The sequence below is a fragment of the Protopterus annectens genome, chromosome 13.part0 (genome assembly GCF_019279795.1).
Source record: "Protopterus annectens isolate FY-2018-M chromosome 13.part0, PAN1.0, whole genome shotgun sequence".
Classification (NCBI taxonomy): Eukaryota; Metazoa; Chordata; order Ceratodontiformes; family Protopteridae; genus Protopterus; species Protopterus annectens.
Window position 1 is genome coordinate 698,259,132 of NC_056747.1, and position 27,448 is coordinate 698,286,579.

At 39.3% G+C, this 27,448-nt stretch overlaps 1 protein-coding gene across 1 annotated transcript in view; it reads right to left on the minus strand.

Moving 5' to 3' along the window:
- Window positions 1-26,109, minus strand: part of POLDIP2 (DNA polymerase delta interacting protein 2) — a 1,361,368-nt gene extending 1,335,259 nt beyond the window's left edge. Inside the window, exon 1 of the mRNA XM_044054380.1 lies at window positions 25,768-26,109. Within this exon, the coding sequence (XP_043910315.1) occupies window positions 25,768-25,940 (173 nt within the window). The 5' untranslated portion in view covers window positions 25,941-26,109. The remainder of the gene's footprint in view (window positions 1-25,767) is intronic.
- Window positions 26,110-27,448: the final 1,339 nt, after the last annotated feature.

Genomic DNA, 27,448 nt, shown 5'->3' on the forward strand with positions numbered 1-27,448 from the left:
TCATACTGGAGGAATAATAGCTCTGAAAACTGGTTAGAAAGCACCCACTCTGGTGGGAGAAGGCACTGGCAAGACCCCCATCAGGATTTGAATGCAGATAAATCTCTGCATCACCTTGTCCACCTCTGTATCCGAAAGGCTCCTGGTGGAGTGGGAGGACGCCACCGAAGTGGGCCGGGAGAGGGCCTAGGGGGCGACCGGCTAACGAGAACCTCTGGCTCAGGGGAGAACCTTGGAGACCCGAGCCAAGGTGGAACAGGCTTAGTCTTCGGCAGGTGGCCGGCCTCCGGTGAGAGGTCAGGGGAGCGCTTGCGAGGCCAGTCTTTCTTGACCTTATCCCCTTCCCTGGACCTCTTAGCGGGAGGGCGAGTCCCAGAGGAAGGGGAAGCAGCAGATGCTTTCTTGGCAGGAGAAGGTGGGACGCCCGTCCCAGCAGTGGAGGGCAACAGGTCCTTCCCAATAAGTTTGTCCCACCTGTCCTTAAGAGCTCTGGGCTTACACCCAGCACAAATAGGACAGGGGGACTGGAGGTGGGCCACCCCCAAACAAACCACACAGAGTGTGGCCATCCGCCAGGGAAAGCTTATATCCACACACTGTGCATCTCTTGAACCCAGGCTTTGGGGCGTCAGCCATGCCTTAGCCTGTTCAAGCAACACACACACACACACACACACACACACACACACACTCGAGAAAGAAAAGACTACCATAAAACAACACATACGAGAAAGAAAAGACTACCATAAAACAATTACGAATAACCAGTGAAGAAACAGAAAAGGTTAGAAACAAAAAGGATAGCTAGAAAGATATTTAAAGTTTTTACGCTGTAAACTGCAATGGTGCATGGATCAAGCTGCTTCCTCTCAGGCGGCAAATGACATCTGAAGGGAGATGGGGGCATTATGGGTAAGGGGAGGAGCATGGAGCTCAAAGCCATAGCTGGAAAATGCGGCCATCTCTGATCCAATATGGATCTGAAGACCAAATGAAGTAAACTACTTCAGATTTTTAGTTTTCTCTAGCAAGTTTCCTGTAACTATCACAATCAACAACACACTCCAGAAACACACTGTACTGTGCTTACCATGTATCCACTATTATAAAAGAAGTCCATTTCATTGCGCATCTTATTATTAAGGATATGGCATCTAGGTCCAGGGATACAATTACTCCACTGTACTCAGCACTTAAGCCAGTCAGAGTATAATGCCTCCCTTTGCTATGTACACTTAACACAATTTAAAACTACAATGCTTTCTCACAGAATCAAAAGCCTAAAAACATTAAAAACTACACAGTCTCAAAGTCTTGCTCCTCTTCTCTGTGGCATACAGGCTACTGAGAGGTGACCTCTGCCTAGATTACAGATCCTCAACAGACCACATCCACTCAGATCCACTGCACATCCTAAAGGTCCAATGGTGGCATAAACATCTGCTCAAGAGATCTTAATGGAGACATTTAGGTTAGGTATGCATTACTGACAATGACACTTTTTTGATGTATAGTTTTCCTCTCCCCATAAAACCGAAGTACTTCCCTTACTCTATTCAAAACACAATTTGGACAAATGGATGGGAAACAAATTCACCATTGCTTTAGCACCCTTGCCACTTAGGTCTAGGGGTAACATGTAAATACTCTCTCTGGGTCAAGGGGTAACATGTAAATACTCTCTCTGGGTCATTCATACAAATAAGGGCTAAAAATTAATGGGAATGCAGGCTAGGCTTCTAAAGATACGTACAGATCACCAGTGCAGAACGTTCATAGCTACTTGTGACCATTCTTCTGCAATATGAGAAAAGTTGAGCTGTACAAGGATAATTTTAGCAAATTTAGTTGCTGGCTTAGTCACATGGAAATATATTTGAAGAGAGTTGTGTGGCCACTGATTACATTGGGAGTTCACAGTGCTAACAGCAGAGATGGACTGCCCAAACATCCTGTATTACTAATTAATCAGTATTGCACATATTTTTTCTTCTCATCCTGTGGTGGCCAAGTAATGAGGGCCACAGCAAAAAAAAGTATACAGCAGTAGCTCCAAGAAAATACTATTAGGCTGATGACTGCTGTTTTACCCTACTCAAACAAAACGAAAGCGAAATTAGTCAATCATAGCTCTTTTTGCTCAAGAAATCTGCTTAAAGTTGCAGATTTTAAATCTTGCCCTTATAAACTTAAAAAGTTGCTGGAATAAAGAGTTCTGTCATTATTTACTGACTGTAATCTTCTATGATTTACTACAAAACCACAAATTTAACAAGGTACAGCCCAAATATATGAAAAGAAAAAAAAAATTCAGGCAATTACGCAAAATTCTGAACACTAGAGAAATATGCAGACAACCTTTTTTTTTTTTTTTTTTTTTAATTTAACACCTTGAAATTGAAAAACACTTGAGGCAACTACCAGAACCTACCTGGATACGAGTTTTTTTTATTTTACTTATTTTACATTTGTTGACCGGAATAGTCCGACTGGATACATGTCCATTTTCAGCGGAGGCCCAGGGAGAAAAGCTCCACACATATAAACAGCAAATTATGTCAATTGTTCAGGTTAAGCACAGTTTACAAATTCTTACAAATAATACCATACATTAAAAGCATAAAAGAGACACAGAAGCAAAAAAACACAACAACAATCTCACATTTTAGGAAAGTAGGTAATAACTCATATCTATTGCTGGTCTAAGTTTATAACAAGTCCTCTTTAGCACATGGTTATAGGGTAGGAGTTAGTCAAGTTTAGAACAAGGACATAAACAATACTTTACCTATATTCAAAAGTAGTCTTAGCCAATGCATTTTTAGAGGGTGCCGAAGTAAGATCAGCCGGAAGCGAGTTACAGGTTTTGCCAACACTGCTGGCAAACAGAGAATCCCCAGCTAGGTTGTTGGTTTTGAATATTTGTACTAGCAGCCAGTTAGATGAGCGAGGTTGCTATAGGGGATGATAAGGTTTAAGTACAGGTGTGTTTTCAGGTCGATAGAGAATCTTATATGCAACTATCAGCTGATTGTATTGAAGTAGGCTTGGTAATTCAAGCAAGCTGCTCCCATGACAAATCTAGCAATGTGATTATAGCAGCTTGAGAGTTTGTTTAGGTCAGTTTTACTTAAGTGTGTGAATAAAAAGGGAGGTATAAAGGAGGGTGGAGTAGATGTGTGCTGGCAATGACAGCCCTGGCATGTGGGGTTAGGACGGGTTTAATCTTAAAGGAAGCCTAGTTTTTTGTTAACAGTTTTAGTAAAATGCACATCAAACTTAAGGTTATCGTCTACTATTACCCCTAAGATTTTAGAAGAGAGCTTGGGGGATATGATGGCACCGATGTTTGATTTTTACAGTAAAGGCTGGTGAGAAGGACCTATGGCGTGGGGGAGAACAGCTGTAGCTTCGTTTTGTTAGATTTAGTATGAGTGGATGATTATGGAGCCAATTTTCAACTGTGTTAAAGCATTTTGGGTTAAAGTCTGCAGATCTGTTGGGGAGGTGGCTGAGCAAATTTAAGTAGAATCGTCCGCATACTGAATGCAGGCTGCATTTGGGATGACTGTGTACAAGTCATTAATAAAGATGGAAAAGAGATGTGGACCTAATAGAGAGCCCTAGGAGACTCCAATGATGATGGGTAGAAGGGTAGAGAATTTATCCCGCCATAGAACAGCCTGCTGTCTACCGCTCAGATACGACTGGAACCATTGGATAGCCTCATTGTCAAGGGAAATGGTATTCAGTGAGACTATGAATAGATGGTGGTGTACCATGTTAAAGGCCTTGGAAAAGTTGAGAAAGAGGGCTGAGGAAAGTACATTATTGTTTCGGTTTATGACGCCTGAGAAGGAGAGACGGGCTGAGGAGGTACTGTGGAAAGGTCTGAAACCATGCCGAGAGTCAGTCAGGAGATTGTTCTGGATAAGGTAGCTCTGAAGTTGTTTATGGATGCATTTCTCCATAATTTTAGCCAGTTGGGAACTGGGTGTAGTTGCAATTGGAGTTGGCCAGCCAGGAGATAGATGGCTAGCTAGACATTGGATGGTCTTTGTAAAGAAGCTATTAAAGGTACTGGCAACTTCTTCTGAAGATCTTTGGTTAGTAGTCGAGGTGGAAGGAGTGGTGGATTGAGTTGGGACTGTGTGTGCAGACTGCACCTGGCGAAGGCAGGAAATTTTTTACTAGTCAATTCTACAGTGAGCCATTCCTAAGCATATCCACGGACCATCTAATCCCTGGCTTTGGAAGGAACCTATAAGCAAGAACCCTTCTGCTAAATACAGGTAACAGCAGAGAAGAACAACACTTATTCTGCTGGAGGGATGAACACTGTATAGCACAGCGCAACACCTTAGGCAATAACAGGGCAAAATAATTCCTTTTTAACATTTGGGACAGGAGAAACGTCTGGGTTGACCACTGGGACCAGCATACCTGGATCTGAGTTTGACAAATCTTTGCTGATGGCCATCTTCTCCTAGTCATTTATGTTACAGCAAATCCAACTGGCTGAACCCTTCTGCTATACAGTGAAAACAGTACAAGGGCTGGTGATGCAGTCATTTATGTTACAGCAAATCCAACTGGCTGAACCCTTCTGCTATACAGTGAAAACAGTACAAGGGCTGGTGATGCATTATGTTGGTCTACTGGACACTGAACTATTTTTTAAACAGTTTTACTGATTTTGATTATACTGAAAACAGACATACAAGATAATTTACATTATAGATTTACAAATTGATAACATATTTAAAGCATTTAAATATGAATATACGAACAAAGCAGCAAACTATGTACATAGACATCCAGTTTTTATACATTAACATGCACTAGGTTTACCTTTATAATGCCGATTCTGATATGGGCGAATCGACTTGCGAAGGCTGAAATGCGATAGTCACCGACGTCGGATTCCGAAGGTGCGAAAGGCAAAACCTCGTCCCTTTTTGACCCATGGTAGCATGGGTGTGGAGGTGTTGTGCGGCCGGTAATGTCGAACGCCGAATGTTTTGACATTTAAAAATTTTCAGTTTCGGTTTGCGCAAAATGCAAAGTGGCCATTCGACAAAGTGCAATGGCCTATTTAAAGGTAAACCCATACACTATAACCTTCCTTATCTAACTTGTACTCGTGAATGACAAGGAAAGTCAATTACCTTTATGCAAAATGATAATTTTTTTCCTTTTTTTCCCCAACATAATTTTGTAAGTTAACCCATAAATGATATTCCTATGTCTTTCTAGATGTTCGAGGTTATGGTTCTTATCAACACTGAACTATTTTTGTACATCACCACACAACAGCAGAGGTACAAATCAGCCCTTTTAATATTATTTGACCACAGCTGTGTGGATTCAGTAGGATTCCAGTAGAGCTACTTTTGTAAGAAATCTACCATCTACAATCCTGATCAGTGTCTTTTTTTTTTCTTGACAACTTCCTGCAGCAAGTATGTGCACTTTTTTCCTGAAAGTACCCACTTAAAACACTGCTGCTTTTGTTCAACAGTGGTCTACTCCCAATTTACTAGTGTGGTACTTGATTCCTTATATCACACTTTGTTGCTATTTGTAAGTGTTCTGGTGCTGATCTGCATTTTTTCCCCTCAAAGTTTAAGATAAATCTGTCCCAGTGTTTGCACCACTACATTTGTTAGTGTTTACATTTCTGACTAGGTTTAAAATTGCTTCAGTGCATTCAATACTTATGCTGTACTTTACTGCACCAATGGTAGTTATATTCCTGCTGCATCTCTTAAAAAAATTTTCTGCAACCGTTTACTGCTCAGTTTCTTTCGGTACTGCCCTCGTTTCAGTGGTTTCTTAAAAATTACCTTTTATTAGAGAACACTGCACTTTTAAAAAAATAATGTTTAAGTTATTTTACTCCGATTCTTAGCACTGCTCTACCAGCAGAGTTGGGGTTGCCCAGCTATATGAAGTTACTGTGGTAACTTACCGAATTGCCTCATTAGCCAGTTCCCGACTGGTAGCACAGAATATCTTTGTTAACTGAGTGACTGATTACTTATAACTTGCATCATAAACACCATCAATAAACAAAAACTCATGAAAAATAAACCACAAGAGAGCCAAACCATGCCAGCCATTCAATCTGCAGCAAATTTAAATGGACTGATACATCTGCTACCTCAGTCATTCACCTTCTTCGGATAAAATTCATGCTCGGAGCAGATTCATTTATACTAGTGCTACCCAATTTAAATAATTAAATAATGAACAATTAATTCACTACTAATTACATTTTATCAGTCACCCTAACACACGCATTTCACAGAATAAATACTCTGAAAAGTAGATTCATTCTTATAAAACAATACAACCTAGGGGATTGCAATTTAGAAGTCAACTTGAACTTTTAGAGTAGAGTATTTATTATGCACTTAGCATTGTATTTCTTAAATTTAATATTTTGATTGAAAATTTATTGGAATACCGTATTTAAGTATTCATATAAATTAAGTATGACAAGATGTTATTTATTCATTCTGTGAAATGCACGTGTTGGGGGTAACAATCAATTTGCAGCAGACTCAATGGCTTGGTTTGGCAACTTGGTTTATTTTTACTGATTACTTTAACCTGACAGTGCCTGGTTTGCCTCATATTCTTTAATTAGTAGTTTGTCCCAAAGTTACTGCCACTACTGTAAATAATTTGTATAGACTTTCTTACTGTGTGTGTCCTGATTGTCTAACCACATGAATTACTCTACCCCACACTGCTATACCCTCACTGAACTTAAGCTCGCTCTGCAGTCAGACATTTTCCTAGCTTCACTTTAACTCATCCATGTCCCATTATTAAAACAGCAGCTATTTCAGAAACACGTTTCACCTTCCTCAAAGTCTAATTTTCCTCCCTAGGGAAATGATCAACATACTTTCACATATTAAAAAACATGACAGTTTCGCCCCATCTATGGCCTTTCTACCATCAGCTTTCTAAAAAGGTACACCATCTTGGGGCTGCATTAAATCTTGTAATAATTTGTCTCATTTACTCTTGCATCATATTGCCTATTACATCGGCCTTTTACAAGACCAATTACAAGCCTTTTACAAGACCAATACAAAAAAGGTGCTTTACTGTGCAATTTCAAACCCACCAAGTTCATAAACTTATTTAGGTTCAAAATTCACATATCTGACTTTCAGCTTTCATATTATAGCTCTTGGAGTCATAAAACTACCAAGTCTTTTGCGTCCTGAAAGGGAATAAGCCCAATAACCATCAACAATGACTTCACAAATTTAAAATGAGCTTTCCACGTCAGGAAATAACATTGTGGCTGACGCATGGAAAGAAGGAAGGCAAAACCTAAACTCACAATCACTTTTTTAGAAAAAAAAAAAAAAAAAAAAAAAAGCTGTGTAGTCTTACTTACCTTATCCTTTTATAACAAAATTTGCATTGCTCAACACACATGTAGGCAACATATGCAAGTGTCACAAAAAGTCTAAGGCATTTTTTACTGAGGAGCCTCAAAACATCTCGCTGCTTCCGTTTTAAACAAATTGGTCTGTGACCTGACAAGACAGACTAGGGTATTGTAATCTCCACATCTGTGCCCTCACACTGAAATATGGTATCCATCAGCTTTTCGGGGGGGGGGGTCACATCAGCATGGCTGTCACTTATACGGTACTCATGGTTAGGGGAAAAAAAAAATTCAAAATTGGTAATAAATTCATCCTTGTTTTGCTGGCGGGTTATGTAAAACTTAATGACCAAGATGTAAAAATAAAACAAGACAAAACTGAGCAGAAAATTGAGAAAAAAAAAAAAAAAAAAAAAAAAGTTATCTTTTAATCAGTTTCACCATTCTTGTACCATCACTGTAACGGTCTACATAATTACCACATTCTCATAACACCCATGTACTTCAAGGCCCTACTACTTGCTCCTATTATGTACAATGGCTTTCTGACTGGCAGGTAGCTCTGTAGAAAAGTATGGCTGTGATGCAAGATTCAAACACTGGTAGACAGTCTTCTGTTACTTTTATATTCCAGTCTTGCATGTGCTCATCTCCGAATATAATGTTTCTATGATTTGGCTGCTTATAATTCTGCAGAAGCAGGAGTGATGCAAAATGCAAATACTAACAGACCCGCTCATCTATTCCTTTAATTTCATATTTTAATTTTGTGTTGACTTCTGTCTACAAGTAAAGTGTATTTTCTAATATACATGCTCTATCTTGGTAAGTACTGCATGACATATTCTTCAGCACTTCTCTCTCAGTCTACCTTACAACTATATTCACGGAGGTCTGGTTCCACTGTTAATCTATAAACATATAATCAAAATGATAATGCATAGGCATTTATCATACTGTGTAGGCTACTGCATCAGTTTACAATGCCCGATTCCCAATCTCACAGCCATTAGTCCTACACGACACCATGGATGCTCTCTTATTGCACATTGTGGCACATTAACACAAGATAAATAAAGCTTTTTTGTGTGCGCGCTGTTGCCTGACTTACTGCTCTTGGACAATTACAGAGTGTTACTTGTAAGGCTCTCGCCACTCCCAACTGCCCAAAATGGCACTTGGAAATCTAAGATTTTCCAGGTTCACACTTATTAGTGCAAAGGACTACACTTAGATTTATTGTCCAAAATAAAAGCTTGTTTTTGTAGAATTCGATTTTTTGCTGTTCGTATAATATTTGGGTGTGTCAAATACAAAATTGTTTTATGCAACTATTAAAGAAAACCTATGCACCATTTTTAACCTAAAAATCTCAGGATATTTGTCATTTGTGATTTTTTTCCCCACAGAACACAACTGCCCAGATAGGGTTTGCCCTGCATAAAGTGGGACAGGTGGCAACCCCAGGTCATTTTCCTAACTGAAGACACAGCACACACTGGAGGGCCTGCTCTATAACATGTCAGTCTACACTGGATTATCACCATTCCATAATACAGTACTACATGCCATTATAGCTGGATCAAAATTCACTTGTAATGCTACCATGTCCAGTACAACACATGGTAAGAGTTCATGTGTTATAGGGGATGTTGATCAAAACAGTACCATTATCTGTCTCTATTACTGAGGATTACACAATGTCACAGTCCATGAATGACTATACTTGAGACAGTGCGGCTATGCCCCCAAATGCATGCAGTTTCTGATCATACTATGTTATACTCTGCTTCTTTTTCATTGCCACTATGTGCATACCTCTCAACCCCAAAATCAGAAATGATTTGAAGTATTGCTGTTAGAATAGGTTTGCATTAACCTGCATTTTCTAAAGGATATCAAGACTAACATTCAAGGCTCTGTTATTTTTTTTAAGGGACTTCATTCCTAAAAGCTTAGCTAGAAAACTACAAATCTTATGAGAAACGGAAAAAAAAAAAAAAAAAAAAAAAGATCTTTCGGCTTTTCCCGGTTAGGGGTCGCCACAGCAGAACTCCGGTCCGCTCACGATTGGCAGTGGATTTTACGGTGCAGAGTTGCCAGCCCGACACCCAGCTTTCAACGAAGGTGCACCCATTCACGCTCGCACCTACATGTCTAACGTCACTTGCCTGCGCTCCAGCCGAGAATCGAATGGGAGAACCTCTTGCTGTGAGGCGACAACAACACTAACCGCTACACCATCGCGGCTCTAGAAACAGGTAAAAAAATAAGAGGTGAAAATCTGGACATTCTGTAAAAAATCTGGACAGTTGACAGGTACAACTCTATGCTGTGTTCTTCATTAGCTAGTATGGCATCTCATGTCCAGCCCTGCATTTTTTTCTAATAAGGGTATACCCAAAAGCCATGTGGCCCACTATACATCCATTTCCTCCTGACCTGGTTTTGGCAAGATGACAAAGACACCCCACACTTTTCTATGCCATTCAGGAGTCTTCAGCTCATCATGTGGAGCTCCTCTACATTTCTAGGATGTCTGTCACAGGAAGACCTTTATGTGATCTGGGAGTGAAATCTCCTAAAGTGAATTAACTCGCACTGTGCTATAACCACCTTAACTCAACTATATCAAAGTAGAACACCAGCGACTGCATTCTGAGATTTCCTAGATTACAATGACTCTTGTCCTTTAGAGAATGCCTAGCTATATCATATGAAGCTAGGTTGTCAGTTTTTTTTTTTATTTTTTTTATTCATTAACTCATCCACAGAGCATTCTTAGTAGTCTTCTTTCGGCTTTTCCCTGTTAGGGGTCGCCACAGTGGATCACCTGTCCACTCATGATTGGCAGTGGAGTTTTTACAGTGTCGAGTTGCCAGCCACCAGTGCCAAACCTTCATCTGCTTGGGAAAAATCCTATTCTTTACCTCACTGACTTCTCTTAAAGAAGCCATAACTTTCACTTCAAAACTCAACTGTATGCCCCTCCAGGTGCATTTGCCACGTAAAGGCTGTGGGTTCTATACACATAGTACTTGAATTATTTTTTCTGTTACTAACACTGCAGCACAGCACAAGGGAATTATAAAATTCCTGAGTGTGCTATTCTTCAGACAAGTTAAAATCTTAAAATTGAAGGTCACATCTACCAAAGCCAGCGATACCCTTGTGGATGCAAAGAATCATACAACACTTATTAAAAAGGAATAGGGGAAATTCCAACATGCCCTGGTGTATTTTTCCATACTCACCAACCCATAGATGTGAAACAAAGCCTCATAAAACAAAAAATTGATTTTTGTTAGCAGTCCTTTTATACAACCATGTTGTAACTGTCTCATTTCACTGTTCAGCTGTAATGACACCTTTTTGACTGTATACAGTTTGATGCGTAATGCAGGCAAATTTTTTCCCCATTACTGCTTCCTATGAATGAAACCTTCTTATTAAATAGTAAGGCCAAAAGTGCTGAAACTAACTGGGGGTTAAAACAATTGCTAATAAAACAATATCACTGTCACTGTATACAGGTGAGCATTGAGAAAACTAGTGAACTATTACAAAATGATTGCTTAGACAAAAAGGCAAGTTATGACTTTCAACTGTACTTTCAAAAGTGCAACTAAAGATTTACAAAAAAAAAAAAAAAAAATTCACATACTTTCAAGCAAAATATTCAACCATATACATGAAGTTACTGCATAAAAGCACATTATATGAATGATCTGATCACTAGTTTTTATCACAAGTGAAATTACTGCACTGTTTTTACAGTCTACAGTCACTCCTAATTCATCCATCCACAAATATGGGGTCAGTGTGTCACTTCAACAGTGACAAGCCCTGCCATGGCAGTTCATCCACAATCACACCCGTGGCCAATTTGCAGTGTCCAATCCACCTATTGAATGTCTTTGGAACATGGAAGAAAACTAGAGCACCTGGAGTAAACTCACGCAAACACAGGGAGAACATGCAGACTCCACACAGAAGACACCCCAGCTGAGAGTGGAACTGGGAAACCTCTTACTGTAAGGCGACATTATCCGCTGTCAATGTTCTCCTAAAATTTGTTTTAAAGTGTAATGTAATGCTTTCTGCAAAGAAAGAATTCACTGAAATTATTAAACACCTGCTGTGTGACAGAGCATCAGATAAAATGGGCCTACAAGTATAAATTATCTGGCATGCTAAAAGTGAGCAAATAATTCTCTCCAAAACAACAGCCACGAAAATAATACATACAGGCATAAAATTTGGCCGAAGAAAAAAAAAAGTGTGGCATGTTTAATCCCTATATTATAGGCAAAGACATGCATCTAGGAGCGTTTCTCCCTTGGCTTCCGCTGAAAATTGGCTTTGTTCCTAGTCGGACTTTGCCGGTTAACAAATGTTAAATAAAAAAATATATACTTATATAAAATAATTACATATTACAGAACACACACACATTATAGATATAGAAAAAAATATATTACACATACACACACAAATCTATATAGGAGATGCATAAAAGAGAGTTGAGAAGGTGGGTGTGGGCAATAGTAGTTCTAGCAATGGGAGTAAGGAAGAGTTTAATTTTATAGAGAGAGCCTAGTATTTGGTTGACTGATTTTATTGTGGTGTTGATATGAGTATCATAGTTAAGGTTGTGGTCGATAGTTACTCCTAAGAGTTTAGTAGTAATATCAGGAGATATAACTGTGCCATTTTTAGATTTGGTAGTGAAGACAAATGGGGTGGACTTTTGTGTAGCAGTAAACCACAGTAGTTTAGTCTTTTATGGGTTAAGAAGGAGACAACACTGTAAAAAACATTCTTCTACTAGCTCAAAGACATTTTGGGTGAGGGACTGCAGTTCAGAAGGCCCTGTAGCGGAGGATATTAATGTGGAGTTGTCTGCGTATTGAATGGATATAGCTTGGGGAGATACTAATAGATGGTTTTAAAAAGACTGAGAATAGAAGAGGGACCTAAACAGATCCTTGGGGTACACCAAGGGAGACAGGAAGGTGGGAGGATAGTGTGTTATCCCAAGCACTGCATGTTGCCTATTATCCAAGTAGGACTTGAACCACTGTAGTGCTAGACTATCATGTGAGAAGGACTTAAGAAAATTCAACAGCAGTTGATGGTTAACCATGTCAAATGCTTTTGAAAGATCAATAAAGATGGAGGACAGGGCGTTATTGTTATGGTCTTTGTTAATGTGGTCAGTAAATGATAGGGGGCAGTAGTGGTGCTATGGAAAAGAGCTAGCTCTCGGCATGGCTTTCGATAACAGGCTGTTTTGGAGAGGGTGGTCTAATAATTGACAGTGGATGCATTTTTCCATGATTTTAGCTATGGGAGAGAGTAGGGCAATTGGACGAAAGTTAGATAGTTCAGTTGAATTGCCACCTTTGTGTAGGGGTATTATATATGTGAGACTTTCCAGATGGATGGGATGGTACCTTCTGTTATGGTTCTATTTATTAGGATAGAGATAGCAGCTAAAGTTATTGCTTACCCTATATGAATATATTTAGCAGGTAAGAGCTCAGCAGAGGGTTTGAGTTTTTGAAGGAGGGTACAAATGAGGGATGTAGGCCCAGGTTGGAGTTGGAATGTAGGTGGGGAGTTAGTTGAGGAAGAGGGCAGATAAGAGGATAGTGAGTTAACAAGTGACTGGATAGCTTCAGTAAAGAAGATATTAAAGGAATTAGCAATTTGTTTGGAGTCTCTTGGGAAATTCCAGATGGGGTTGGTGTCTTAGAGTTGCCTGGATGAAGTAGTCTATTGAGAAATTCTGGACTTTGCTTGAAGTTGAAAGTAGTATTTTTTTTTGTCTAATAATAGTGATGCTTTAGTAGAATTTCTAAGCTGTTTAAATTTTAAATGATCAGATGGGTATTTTAGAAGTACGCCATTTGGCCCAAAATTTGTTTCTAAGTAGAATTGTTTGCTTAGTTTCCTTTGTAAACCATGGAGCAGTTTTGGTACTGATTCTAAGAGTACAGGAAGGGGCATGGTAGTCCAAGATTTCTAGGAATTTAGAATTGAAGTATGCCACTGCTTCCTCCAGTTGGAGGAGTTTTAAGGGTGACCAGTTGCATACATTCAGTTCATTGTGGAAGTGTTCGGGGTCAAAATGTTTACTGGAGTGAGTTGTTCTAAAAGTTGAAAGGCAGGAAATATTACTCTTTTGTCGTATTATATAAAAGTTAGTGAGTGATCACTAATGTCAACTGGCATACCTGATGTACATGTTGGGGACTGTGTATTTATTAGAATCCAATCCACGGTGGTTTCTTTGTTGGTAGATTTATGGATACAAGTGGGTGAGGTGATAGTGTGGGAGAAGCCATGTAGGTTTATGTGGTTGGGTTATTGGCATTACAGGTATTCCAGTCTATATTAAAAAAAAAAAAAGTCACCTAGCAGAATGGTTTCTTGTGGATAGTTAGTGGAAAGCCAGCTAAGGATATTTTCTAGGGAGGTGATGTTATTACCTGGAGGAAGATAGGAGCATACAATGTTGATGGACTTACAAGTATTTAGTTGTAGCTTAGTAATAAGAATTTCAGTATTGGTAGCGGATGGTGGAGTATCAAGTAGTGTAAATTAGAGCCCTGCTTTGTATATTAAGGCTACACCCCCTCCTTTTTTGTTAAGGCGATCCACTCTTAAAATACTATATCCTGGAGGAGTGATTTCATAGTCTTGGGCTGTTTGTTTTAACCATGTTTCGGTTAGGCATAGAATGTCAAAGTTATGAACATCCAGTAGGGCATGAAGGTGAGTCACTATTATTAACACTTCGTATGTTCAAGTGAGCTATGAAGAGGGAGCTAGGAGGCTTTGTAGGGATGAGAAAGGAAGAGGGAGAAGGTCGGAATTAGCAGGAATATTACTGGTAGGGCCAGGATATGGATGAATGTCACCATCCAGTAGGAGGTGTAGGTGTAGTCTGTGTGTGTGTGTGTGTGTGGTGAAAGATTCAGTATGTTATGTGTTCTCTTGACATGGTAGTGTTTATAGATAGGGAGGAGATAGTTGGTTGTAAATGTTATGTTGATGTGTCTGAGGGTGGCTGATAAAGATGGTAGGAATGTTTGTTTAATGGGTTGGTGGAAATTAGAGTAGCTAAGATGTTCATAGGCAGTTAGGATATAGGGAAGGGAAAGGATAGGAAGAATTTGGTAGGAATGTTTGTTTAATGGGTTGGTGGAAATTAGAGTAGCTAAGATGTTCATAGGCAGTTAGGATATAGGGAAGGGAAAGGATAGGAAGAATTGAGAACAGGAGTAGGGGTTTAAGGTAAGTTGATATGGATGGAATAGGCATTGTGCTTAAGTTGAAGGTGGAGAGTGAACAGGTGAGGTATTTAATGAATTGGGAGGAGTGATATAGTAGGATGGAATTCCTTTAATGGATTAAGGGATGGGACTGGATAATGGGGAAGTGGGAGTGGCTAGAAAGGTATAAGGCCAGATGTACTGGGGGGGTGTGGGAATTGGGGGTAGGGTAGGGGAGCAGAGTGAGCCTGCAGGGCAAATGGAGTGGGTGGGTGGGAATTGGGGGTAGGGAAGCAGAGTGAGCCCACAGGGCAAATGGAGCGGGTAAAGCAAGAAGGAAGGGAAGCAGGCAGGTAGTGAGGAAAACATCGAAAGTGGAAGGTACAGAAGTGAAGAGGGGGTGAGATGAATAAAAAGTAACAGTGTGGATGGATAAAGGTGGACTACAATATAAGTACCTGATTAAAACCTAGCTTCTAAGAAACAGCAGGGCTGCTAGGTAGTGGAGGTCCTATGCTGCCCTTTAGTGGTCAATCCCTATGATAGAGCAAGGGGAGAAACATGAGAGCTGTAGTGGAGAGGAGAGAATAAAAAGAACAGGGGGGAGCTTGGAGGCTAGGCTACTGATAGCTATAAGGGATACAGAGTGGGAGACCATGGCTGCTGGCTGTCCTGGCAGGGAGCACACTATAGCCAATATTCAGGAAATTGTTACAAAATTACAGGCGAGACACAGGTTACACATACATTACTGTTCTATTCTTGATTCCTTGGGTAAGAACAGCACAGGGGAGATATAGGCTCTTGCCTGCACTGGGATGAGTGGATAGACACTGTTTTTAAAGTCTGGTAAATCCTCTAGATCTTGGGAAACCAAATGGGAGACGATCACTGGGAGGTTTACACTGGCCGGATAGTGTCTAGCATAGAGAAGAGAGGGAGGAGAGTCTCCAAGGAAATGCAGTGCAGAGAGACACACATATAGTAACACCAACAGTTTAACATACACAGCTATAATTAATGCAGGCTAACATTTACATAAGAATTGCAGTACAAAATACCCAAGAGACATAAAAATAAGAGAAACAAGTCTAATTCAGTTCCCAGAACCAGTACCGTGCATAATGCAAAATCAATGGCAGATAATATAGACTGTAATACTCAGTTATGAGACTGTAAAAGTTGTGGGAAAAAAAAAAAAAAAAAGACAGGCTAATTCCCTTATTTTAGCAAAACACTAATTTAAAAAGCATTTAAACAGTGCTAAATCGCATAATACAGTAAAAGCTAATGTGAGTAAATAGTCGGCAGACCTACAGCTTGATGCCACAGGTCAACGTATCTTGAGGGTTTTAAAAGTAAGGCAGTATATCTCCTACCTAATCATCGCAAGTACAGACAAAATGGTAAGGACTGTGCGTCTTTGCAGTGACTGGCAAGCTTTAAACTTGTTACATTAAATGGGACACAAAGGGTTACAAGACTAAGCCTAGCGAGTATAGTATGCTTAAATAAAAACTCATTAGGTATCGAGATGACTTCGCCGAATCTTCATTATATCGAGTTCCTAGAACGAAAAACTAACCCCCCGGAAAAGAACCACTTGGCCACCATGGTGAACCTTGCCCTTTCTCCACTGTAGTAGGATCTCAGAGTTGGTATATTTAGTTTGGGGTTGTGGGGGGGGGGGTGAAACCACCACCACCACCCCCCGACTTGGAGGGTTTTCGTTTTGTTGCTTGTTGTTTTTTTCCTGGTGGTTGAGTGGTTGTTTACCTGGGGTTAGTTTTCATGGTTTCGGGAGTGCGACATAATGCAGTTTCAGTGAAGTCATCTCAATGAATTCGTATTCAATAATATGGAGATTCAATGTTTTGAAGGGGATCATTATAGACACACGTTTAAAATGATCGCCAAAAAAGAAGACACTTCAAAAATACTAAACTTCTCGAACTATGGAAAACAAAAACAGGCTAAAACAAAGTAATTTAATGCATTCATACCAATTTAATCCTTGGACTTCATCAGAACGACAAATAAAATTACCAATCTGACTATAGTCAATCAGAAACGCTTAAAAAATGGCATTTCCTACTTTAACCATCGCAGGGCACATCTGATATTCACATAGTCATTTAGACCTGGCAAGACGTCAGCATTTAAACATGGCTACCATCAGAGCTCTTTAACCTCTAAATAAGTATTAAATATTACCAATAAACTTAGAAACAGACCAATACCAAAAGTCCTTCCAACATAAATATTGAAGCATATATCACAATAAGAAAGATAAAGCTTATCTGAATTATAATTTTAATAAATTTCAAAAATCTAAACTTCATACTTCATGTATTTAAATGAAAAAACACAGTGCCTACATAAATGTTTACATGCTACACAACTGCCGCACTTAAAACATACCTTTTCTAATCTTCTAATAAAACATTATGATTATTTGTAACATAAATTGGGTTGTTCAGCAAATATATTCACCAATTCTTTGTTACCCTGTGGAATACCAGTTTTAATCAATATATATTCTTAATACCAAACATTTCCTGGCTTATAGGAAGGGGGAAGCAGAGTCTTGCATCAGTAATAGTAGTGGTGTAAGGTATGGTGTTAAATCCAAACCCAAGAATAGGGTGGAATTTAATACTTAAACTCTAACTTTTCATTAGTTTATTTATTAGGGCTAAAGGATCATTTCTTTGTGCAAAATGCTTTTCCAAAAACATAACTGGATAAAAATAATTTTCTTCGCTGGTCAAACTCGACAAACTGTTACTTGACAACATTAATGAATATATTCAAATATGTATACATATATAAGATCATAGGACTTAACTAGGCTATCGACCTAGAGGTCATGTTCAAGCCTAGCCAATTCATCCAAAACGTAATACCACAGATATGCTTGTCAATACCCAGGATTGCATTTACTAATGACTGCCCATGTCCAGGAGGGTTGTGGGCACTTTCCCCATTAAGGATTTATGGTACCCAATCCAAGTGTCCAAGTTCCTCCAACAGTGTCATAGAGGTGCTCTACTTCACATGAAGCCAGCCTATTTCACAGACGCAGCAGTCGTTTTGAACAAATCTGTCCCTCCAGCATGTCCTATTTAAGTCGCAGGCCATATTTAGGGCCCGGGAATGGGTAGCTCTAGTCCCATTTGATTTACTGATATGCAGCAAGTTCATCAGGTTTGGGTCAGAGATTGCTCTGTAAGCCAGGCACAAGTCTCCCTTAAGAAGTCTATACAATATAGAGTATAGTGGTGGGGACCAAAGTCAGTCTGTATGGCATGTGTTGTAATCCCCTGATCTTCTTTCTTAGAAACCTCTGAGGTCTTTCCAATTGCTGCAGGTGCTTTGTATGGTACATGCCGAATGAGGCGTTGTACTCAATTATGGGCTGGATTAGTGCAGAGTATAGAGGAGTTATAACCTCCTTTGCTCTCAAGGGGATGCCTTTACTAATCAAGTGTGCTACGCAGAAAGCCTTCCTTATTACAGCAGACACATGGTGGTCAAAGTTAAGGTCATAGTCTACTTGTGATCCCAGACCCCTTACCGCTTTGTGGGTACTTTGTCCCTTCACACTACCAAAATCAACAGCAATACCCATTGTTTTTGCTTACGGGAATGATGATCCATTTCTCTGCATTCAGTTTGAGACCATGACTAAGACACCAGTCAGTCTGCATGAGACCTTCCTGGAGTATACTGACATAATTTGGGAATTCAATAACTGCACCCAGTTTGCAATCACCCACATACTTGGTCAGCCAGAACCCCTTAGTTTTGGCCTGAACTTCTGGAAAGTATATACCAAACAGTAAGGACTTCAACAATGACCCCTATGGCACCCTGCTGGTGACAGGTCTGCCAAATGATGTGGAGTCACCCATGTTAAATGTGTGCCCGGTTTGTGAGCCAGTTGGCAAACCATCTTACAACAAAGGGGTTACATTCAGTTTGCTAAGTTTACCGATAATGCCAGTGTGGGATTGTGTCAAAAGCTTTTGTCAAGTTAAAGTATGCTGTGTGCAGAGATCTGCCCTCCTCAATTGCCCTGGTCACAATTTCAAAGAAATCCACCAGATTTAACAGGCAGGATCTGCCCTTACAGACAAGCTGGGTTGGATCTTGGTATCCAGGGTTTGGAGATCAGGTAGGTCTTAATTTAGGAGGTTCATATTTATGCGTTCCATGGCCTTATAGATGAAACTGAGTGAAGTTAGGTAGATATAGCACAACATTCAAGGAAGACAGATGCTTGTTTGCAAATTCAGAGTTGAACTCTGCCAGAAAGCTTGCAGGAACGCAAGTAAGGTATTTGCTTACAATGGGAACTAAAACAAGATTAGGGAAGGGGATGTACAAAATAATTTAAGTAAAACACTGTGGCCAGGACTGTACATGATGTTGTCAAGGTGGGCGTTTCTTTCATCATATCTTGACTTTGTAAACCTCCGCCCTTCACTACAAGAGGGATCTGAAACAGGTTGGGAAAACCTTAACACTATTAGAATGTCCCATCTCTGCCAAAGCAGAGAGTCTTTTTATATAACTAAACACCGCAAATACAATGCTGACTTCAGAAAAAAAAAACCCTTATTGCTGAATTCAACAAAATGGAAAATCTCCACCCCTTGCCACACACGGGATCTAAACCCAGGTTGGTTAAAATCTCCAAATCAATTAGGAAATTTAAGAACCTACAAATCAAAAATCTCCACCTTTGCCAAAGGCAACCGGAAATCCTTCTTTAAGTTTTGCTATGAACTAGTACTTTACTTGTTCCACATAATCAGATTCCGTCATCACTGCCAACATTCTGACTAATAAAATCGGATACAATTTCACCCTTCCTACCAAACCTCATTTCCCCCTACTATCCACCTGACCACATACCTCATATAATCTCTCTCTCAAGTTCTAATATCTCTGTGATGAAGAATACCACTTCCAGGGGTATAGACAACATGCCTGTCTGCCTCAAGTGAAACATAATAAATTCCACTTTAAACATATTTAAGCTTGGTCTCTACACTGGTTTTATAACAGATGGCTGGGGAATTGCCTTAATGCCCCACTAATATGGCCTCAACACTGACCAGGGGAATTATAGACTCACAGGTATCACCAGCAATAAGGTCATGAGATAAACATCAGGCCGCATAAATTAGTACAGAACTTGCAGACCCCAATCAGAGCAACTTTGTTAAAGGAAGATACTTTCTACTTCATCCAAATCAATTTCTTCCACAGAATCACAAAGCCATAGATATGGGTCATTCCTTTCATACATTATCTGAACTTGACCAAGGCCTATGCTTCAATTTCCTATGCAGGCATACCAATCAAGCTTACACAACATGACCTTAATCCTTAGATCATCCACTGTCAAACTAATAGAACCTTATTTTGTGTGAGAAATTCAGCATCAGCAAAGCAACATTTTGTTTTCCATTTGTTTGCCAGAGAAGTCCAACTGGGCCAGAGGCCCAGGGAGAAAAGCTCCTTTACAAAAAAAAAAAACAAATTACATGCAAATTCATGCAATACAATACCAGAAACACAATTTTACAAGAAAACACATTACAAGAAATACAGACATTAAGTAAGCTAAATTGACAAAAAAATGTCTACAAAACAAAACTCTGAGTAAAAAAAAAAAAATTACTAATTAGCAATCTGACAAATAAAAGTAGATTGTACCATCATAGGGAAATGGTAGATTTTTAGGTGAAATGTAATGGTATAGGAGGAAAATATTATTAAAAGCATATATTCTACAGAAGGCAAGAAAAAAAATAAATAGATGACATGTTAGTAGCACAAATACTTAACAGTGACAGACAGGAAGGAAGTGTGTATGTGAACTGATAAGGAGGAAAAGATGCAGCATATAAAAGACATGATATAATATAAACTTATTTATCTATACAAGTCATCCCTATGGTCCTGTATTAGTCAAATACATCCCCAACGAACAGGCCACCTTTGCTATTAGTCCTATAAAGTGGTGTATACCTCCATAAATTTAATTCATACTTAAAACCATGGTATCATTTGTAGTTTATCTTTCCTTAAAATATTACATAAGATAAGCAGAGACCATCAATGAGGAGGGCTACTTGTAAGATTTACAAGTCATTTAGGATCATAGGATACCTTTTCCACACCAAAGAACATCAAATACAACTGAGAACCACAAGTGTACCTTTATTTTTCTTAGTTCAATTTGGATGAAGGACAATTTCAGAAATTTCCCCAACTGCTCAACTTACTTAATTTTAATAAATAAATCAATCAATCAATTCTTTCTACAAAGCATGTTAAGGTTGATTTCTCAGCAGTACTGTACTACCACCCTCATAATGCTAGCATAAAATCCGTCAAAGAACCCAACAGTGGCAAACAGTTACAAACTTTTTTGAAAGCCTGTTTTATTACAAATGGTATTCCTTACTTATTTTTTTGAGAGACACAGAAATTCACTTTACCGAGGTGGTATTACTTCAGCCAGCCTGATTTTAGCAGTGTTTTCCAAAAGAGTACAACTGTTATTTTTAACATAATTAAAAAACATGAATGATAAAAAGTTTGTGTTAAACAGACCACCCCCCCCCAAAAAAAAATGTAAAGATATGCATTAGTTTTTATGCATGTTTTATTAGTGGCTTGAGGCAAGAAATTGGGAGAGAGAAAATAGCATTTTTCCTGTATGATGTAATGAATATGAAAAAGTATGCCTTATTTTTAAGTTACCTTACCCACACTCATTTTTATCAAATATTTGAAGCAGTAGGTTTTACAGCTCGCTATGCAAGCTGACAGACAAAGTGACAAGTGTAACATTTTATAAAAAAACAGAGACAGCATGACAGTAAGGAAGGGGGTACCAGTCAAACTGCATACCAATGCTATGGAATGGCAATATGGATGCTGCACATGGGAACTGTCATTTCATGGGCATGGCTAGTACTACAGTTGACCAATCACTTACGGCACCATTTAGCTATTGATAACCTTCTTCCATTTCTTTACTTAAGAAAGAGCAAATTAATAAATAAGTTGCCTGCAGTACCCTAGAGAAATATGTACCTGAACAATCCGCTGAGCTTTCTGCTCCCTGCTGCCCTATGATCTACTCGATTCCTGGGACAGCAAGGAGCAGAATTCCCATGACTATTCAAATGTCAATATTTTATTACTGTAGAAAAAGAGCAGCCAGAAATAGCAGGAGGCAAGTTTTTTAATCAATTATTTTAAATACTGGCTGGCTTTATTGGGAACTGTCATACATTGTAGTTTTAAGTGCTGGTGCTCTTTTTGGCAGAAAATGAATGTTTGTTCATTACTCGGAGTTTGTGGAACTAATGTGAAGAAGCAACTAATACTTGATGTGGTTATTACTTGCATGGAACAAAGCTGAACTGTATTACTTGGCCATTATCTTTATCGCAATCAGACATCTGTAGTGTATACGCTCAAAGTAACTAACTGCTAGGTGAGGGTTGTATGAAGATAAAAGTAATAGACCTTGTTTGCTCAGTGTAAACAGTCATGGATACAGTACAGAAGAACTAGTGCATGTTGGTTTGAAGATGCAATACTTTACTGTGATTATGACATGTCTATGTGAAAACTTGAGATACATTAGTGTGTGTGTGTGTGTGTGTGGGGGGGGGGGGGGGGGTGATCCATGCATCTTTTGACAAACCTGACTAGTCAATGGCACTACCTGTGTAAAAGTAACTATTCTAGGTAACAGTAAAGAAATGGGCAGTTAAGGAGTCAGAGCATTCCAAAATAAAGTGTAAAATGAGTTGCAGAACATGCAAGCCTTCAGAGCTTCTGGGGTGCCTGCCAGCCCTTACACTCCAGGCTGTGCAAGTGGAATTTTGGTACAGGCTTAAGAGGGGCCTCTGGCCTGAACCCCACCTGGTCTAAAATTAGACCTGCTCAGAGGTGTGCATAGAAAGGCACTGTAGTCATTAGTTCAACTTGCTTTACTCATTTCAGAAGTGTGCTCAGGTCAAAATATCTTGCGAGAGGCATGGGAATAGTGTGGTCATTATTTCTTTAACATTCCTCACAATCAAACTTTGGATGGCTGCACAAGAGATCACTACAGCTCATCTCGGAGCAACAAGCTAGAATGCATTAGAGATTATTTTTTCCCCACTTTCCTCATTTAAACAGACATGTACACAAGTGGCTGTCTACTCTGGAGAGTAAGAAATTGAATTAGCATAGTGTATTCTATATATACACACATCAACATCATACAGCAAAAAATAACGTGACTGCCTTTATGGGGATATGGGGTGAGAAGACACACTGTAAATGCAGGACAGCAGCAACTTGAAATGTAGGACTGTGGTCCTTAGTTCTTTCGCCCTAATCTAAACACTAGAGAGGTGCAGAGAAGAGATTATTTTTGGGTTGGAGTACGGATGAAGGCACTACTCCCACACATGATTTATGTATCCTTGAAAGCATTTATCTTCTCATGTTATTTAGGAACTATTTTGCCAGCTTTTAACATAAAACTTTGGATATAGTTTTTCCTCTCCCTTAAAAAAATATTTTATTAATCAAGATTTCTGTTCAAAAATCATTGGATCAAGATGTTGGGGGGGGGGGGTCTGAAATGCACACAGTCTAGAAACCCATGAATACTCGGTGGTTTAGTGGCCCCCAAACAACTTAATTGGATTACTTCTTCCACAGTTATAGTCAGTTTGAGTGTGCTGAAAGGATGCAGGAAAAAGTTGCACAGTAAGACAAGTGTGAGAAGACAAAAATAATCATTCTGGGGTAGGGAGACAGGAAAGAGAATGGACTTAAGGGGCACCATAAGGGCCTTTGCCTACAGCTCCATTTAACCTAAGACTGCAAGTCATTAAAGTACAGGTTAGAAAAGAAAAATAAAGGTTAGGGGAGTAAAACAGTACAGGACATTTAAAGCAGAAACTGAAAGATAGAAAGAGACCGACTACACTGCAGAAAAATATGATTGCATACATTTTTATGCTACTGAAACAGACAGTGCATACAAAAATCACATATTTTAAATATACTCTAAAAACAGACTAGTGACATTTACTCTAAAGATGTTATTGCAGGTTCTCTTTTGGTCACTCAACATCCTTCAACATGGGACCTAATTGGAATAATCTCTGGCTTATCGGCTATGCAAAAATTCCACAGTTCAAACCAAATTAAAGATAGCCCGCCTTTGAACTTGTACGAGTCCTCGAGGATCTGGGTACATTCATCGACAATGAACTTTTTTCTCTAACCATGCATCAGTCAATCACCAAGAACAGATTTCCAAAGGCATTTTTACAGGAATAAGAAATCATAATTGTTTTCTGTACTTTCACTAATCAAAGCCATTACAGAATTCAATGCCACATTCAGCGTGTACATCTATAAACAGCCTAACAAGAAAAAAGTCACAACGATTTCTAAGAATATTACTCTAATAAACTGCATAAGATAGTGCTTGCTATTTTTCTGTGGACAGACTCCTTCGCAATGATATCCCACCATGAAGACAGTGGAATATGCAACAATCATTTCATTATCATCCGTGATTTGGCACCTAGATCTCTAATGGACACAGGCAACCTGTAAATGGTTCATCTCCCAAGCCCTCTGCTTGTAAATGTTTCATTTCCCAACCCCCTGCTTACATTTATCAAGGGTATCAGAACTTGTCAGAGATTTGGGATGCATGGCTAGGATTAAAAAGGTCATTAGGTTCATAGGTGTTTACTAGGCTATTAACAAAATGAAAGACAAAACCATAAATACAGACAGACATCAAACACATTCTCCTTTACATGGGTGGAAACACTGCCAATGCACATCATTATGGGGGGGGGGGGGTCATCTTGCCACCGTGCATCTTGCCAATTGAAGGCAGGTCAAACACATGAAATGGATTAATGCACAGAAACAGCCCTTAACACTTTACAACAGCAGAACTGGGAATAAAGCAAGACACAATTGTGGGAAAGGCCCCAAAATTAGAGACTATTTTTAAATGCCAATGCTACTGACTTACGAAGCTGTTAAGAAAAATGAATGTGAATTAATCAGTACATTATGTAGTAAAACTTCATAACGACAATGATTTCAGTATTAAGTAATGATAAAAATGTACGGACTACAATCCATGTTTTCTAAGGTTCAAGTTTTAGGATGGATTGAGCAAACTTTCTCAGCCAAACTTAGGGACAACTGAGATGTATGGGCAACACTGCTGTAGCCACAGAATAACCAGCAACATTACAGAACTACATTGTCACAGGAGGACATTACTACTACTACAGCTTCACATATTTAACCACCATGCTTGTCAACTTCTTTGCTCAAGAAATCTGGCAAAGCAAAACACAATGGGGGAGAAGTAAATGCTAAAAAATTAAAGACACGTTTTAAATCTTGACCTAATTCACTTAAAACATTTACAAAAAATTGTTTTACATCACTGCATTTTCTGGACAGGTATGAAACTCAATGCCTGTCACTGACTGCCTACAATCAGTGATTTTCCCATAAATTCGATTATTTCACGAGGGGGCAGACAGAAATGAGAAGCAAAAGGCAGAGATATTCAGCAAAATCAGTGACAGATAAAAGGCTTTAACGTCTACGGTTCTTCAGTTCGCTGTGTATATGAACAGCCAACTCCGCCCCCATCCCCTAAACCGGAAAATGCAACGTTTGTTTACTTTGTCTCAACGGCATAATGCCATTACTATGTTATCTGCTGCTGACGGTGCGACTTTATGAATCTGTCATACTGTCACCAGCTCCACAGAGAGCACTGCCACAAATGCCCAAAACCGCTTATCAACTAGACTATGCAACTCCAATGCCTTTTTTTCCATAACTACCAGTGTTGTCCTAAGCATACCGTCAGATGAACGTTCAACTTTAAATGAAGACGCCACCACAATAAGCCGTGACTCTACTTACAATACATAATGGCAATTACAGACTTCTATACTAAACACTAATTTTTGTGAATCAGGCCGGCCTTACCGTGAAGACAGCCACCTTGCTTGCTGCCCACATGTCGCACAGGGGACGGGCCAAAGACGCTGAGTCATCGTTTCAGGAACACCGCTACTTTCAGACCCCAAGAATCGTAAAGTTATAATTCTAGGATAACGGCTAAATGAAGCCACACAACGCCGAAAAATACAAACTGCCATACTCCAAGTACTCTCTCTCTAACAACCCGGAGATAGATAAGACCAATTTCTCGCGGAATAACAAGGAACGCGCACGGGTACCGAACGCGCGATCACTGTGTGACCTTTCCTGACCTGTGATAAAAAAAATACTGTACAATCACAGCGCACGCTCCAATAATGGCAACAAGAGCCACACTCTTTTCCCTCGAACACGTGGGGACTAGGGTAGTGTTTTGTTTCAGGAAATAGTTCTGATTTGATAATCCCGCCTCCAAAGGCAGGTTTTGCATTCTGGGTCAGAAAGAAGGAAGAGCTGTATCTGACCCAGGGTAGCTGAATTTGAAAGCGTTTTTATAAATAAATAGATTTTTGTACCGGTGATTTTTTTCTGCATCTCTGACTAACATAATGCCGATATATTTCATCTCTAGAACAATTCCTGAGTGTACTCCTTTCATCACTTCTGATTTCTCGTTACAATTTCCTCCTTTCAGTCAACTATATCTTTCTTACTATCTTCCTAATAGGTTCATAGGTTCATACTAGGCTATCTGCCCGAGGGCATTTACAAGCCTAGCCCATCGTTTTGTGGCTTACGCCACCCCTTTAGTATGGGGAACTATACCCATTATTTTGCTGTGCCTCTGTCGAGCAGTGACACTGAGGTTATCCCTGGGGTATATCTGTGATCTCCCATCCATTGGTCAAGATTTCTCTTGAACAAGGCCAGCGAGGTACTCTGCCTCACATGTACTGGGATTTTGTTCCACAGCATAGGGAGTCTTTGGGTGATGAATCTATCCCTCCAGCACGTCCTATTAATAGCCGTGTCAAGGTTTAAGTCTCCCGCCCTTGTGGCTCTGATGGATCTAGATTTTTTGAGGTGAAGCATATTCATCAAATCTGGGTTTGACATGGCCTTGTATGTTAGGCAAAGGTCACCTCTGAGCAAGCGGTAAGCGACTGAATAGAGCTGGAGTTCTTTCAGTCGGGCAGCATAGGACAGATTTTTGAGACCCTTTATCCTTTTGGTGAGGAACTTTTGTGGCCTCTCCAGCTGCTGCAAGTGTCGGGTCACTTCTTCTTTTAGAAGTATAAGAACCTACAGCGAGACTAATGTATTCACATAAAGCAAACTGTGATTGCTGCTTGTAAACCGTTCCTCTTTCTATATATGTCTTACATGTATGTGTTGCATATGTTGGATCTATATTCTTGTATATAATGTCTTATTTATTTTTGCTTGATGTCATATATATATATATATATATATATAATCTTAAACTGTATATAATTCCTATGTTTTGTTTAAATTTACACGATTGTCCTAATGATTGTAGGGTTGCCACCTTTTCAAATGGCCAAAGTGGGACATTTTTGGTACAAACAGCAGATTTTGCAGGCCGACACATACCCACGGTCAGTACAAAAGTTAGAACTTACATTTTTTGCCTAAATAAAATCTTATGCTTGTAACATTTTAGTTGCTTAGTCTGTTTCTTATAACATTTAGGTATTTTAGATAC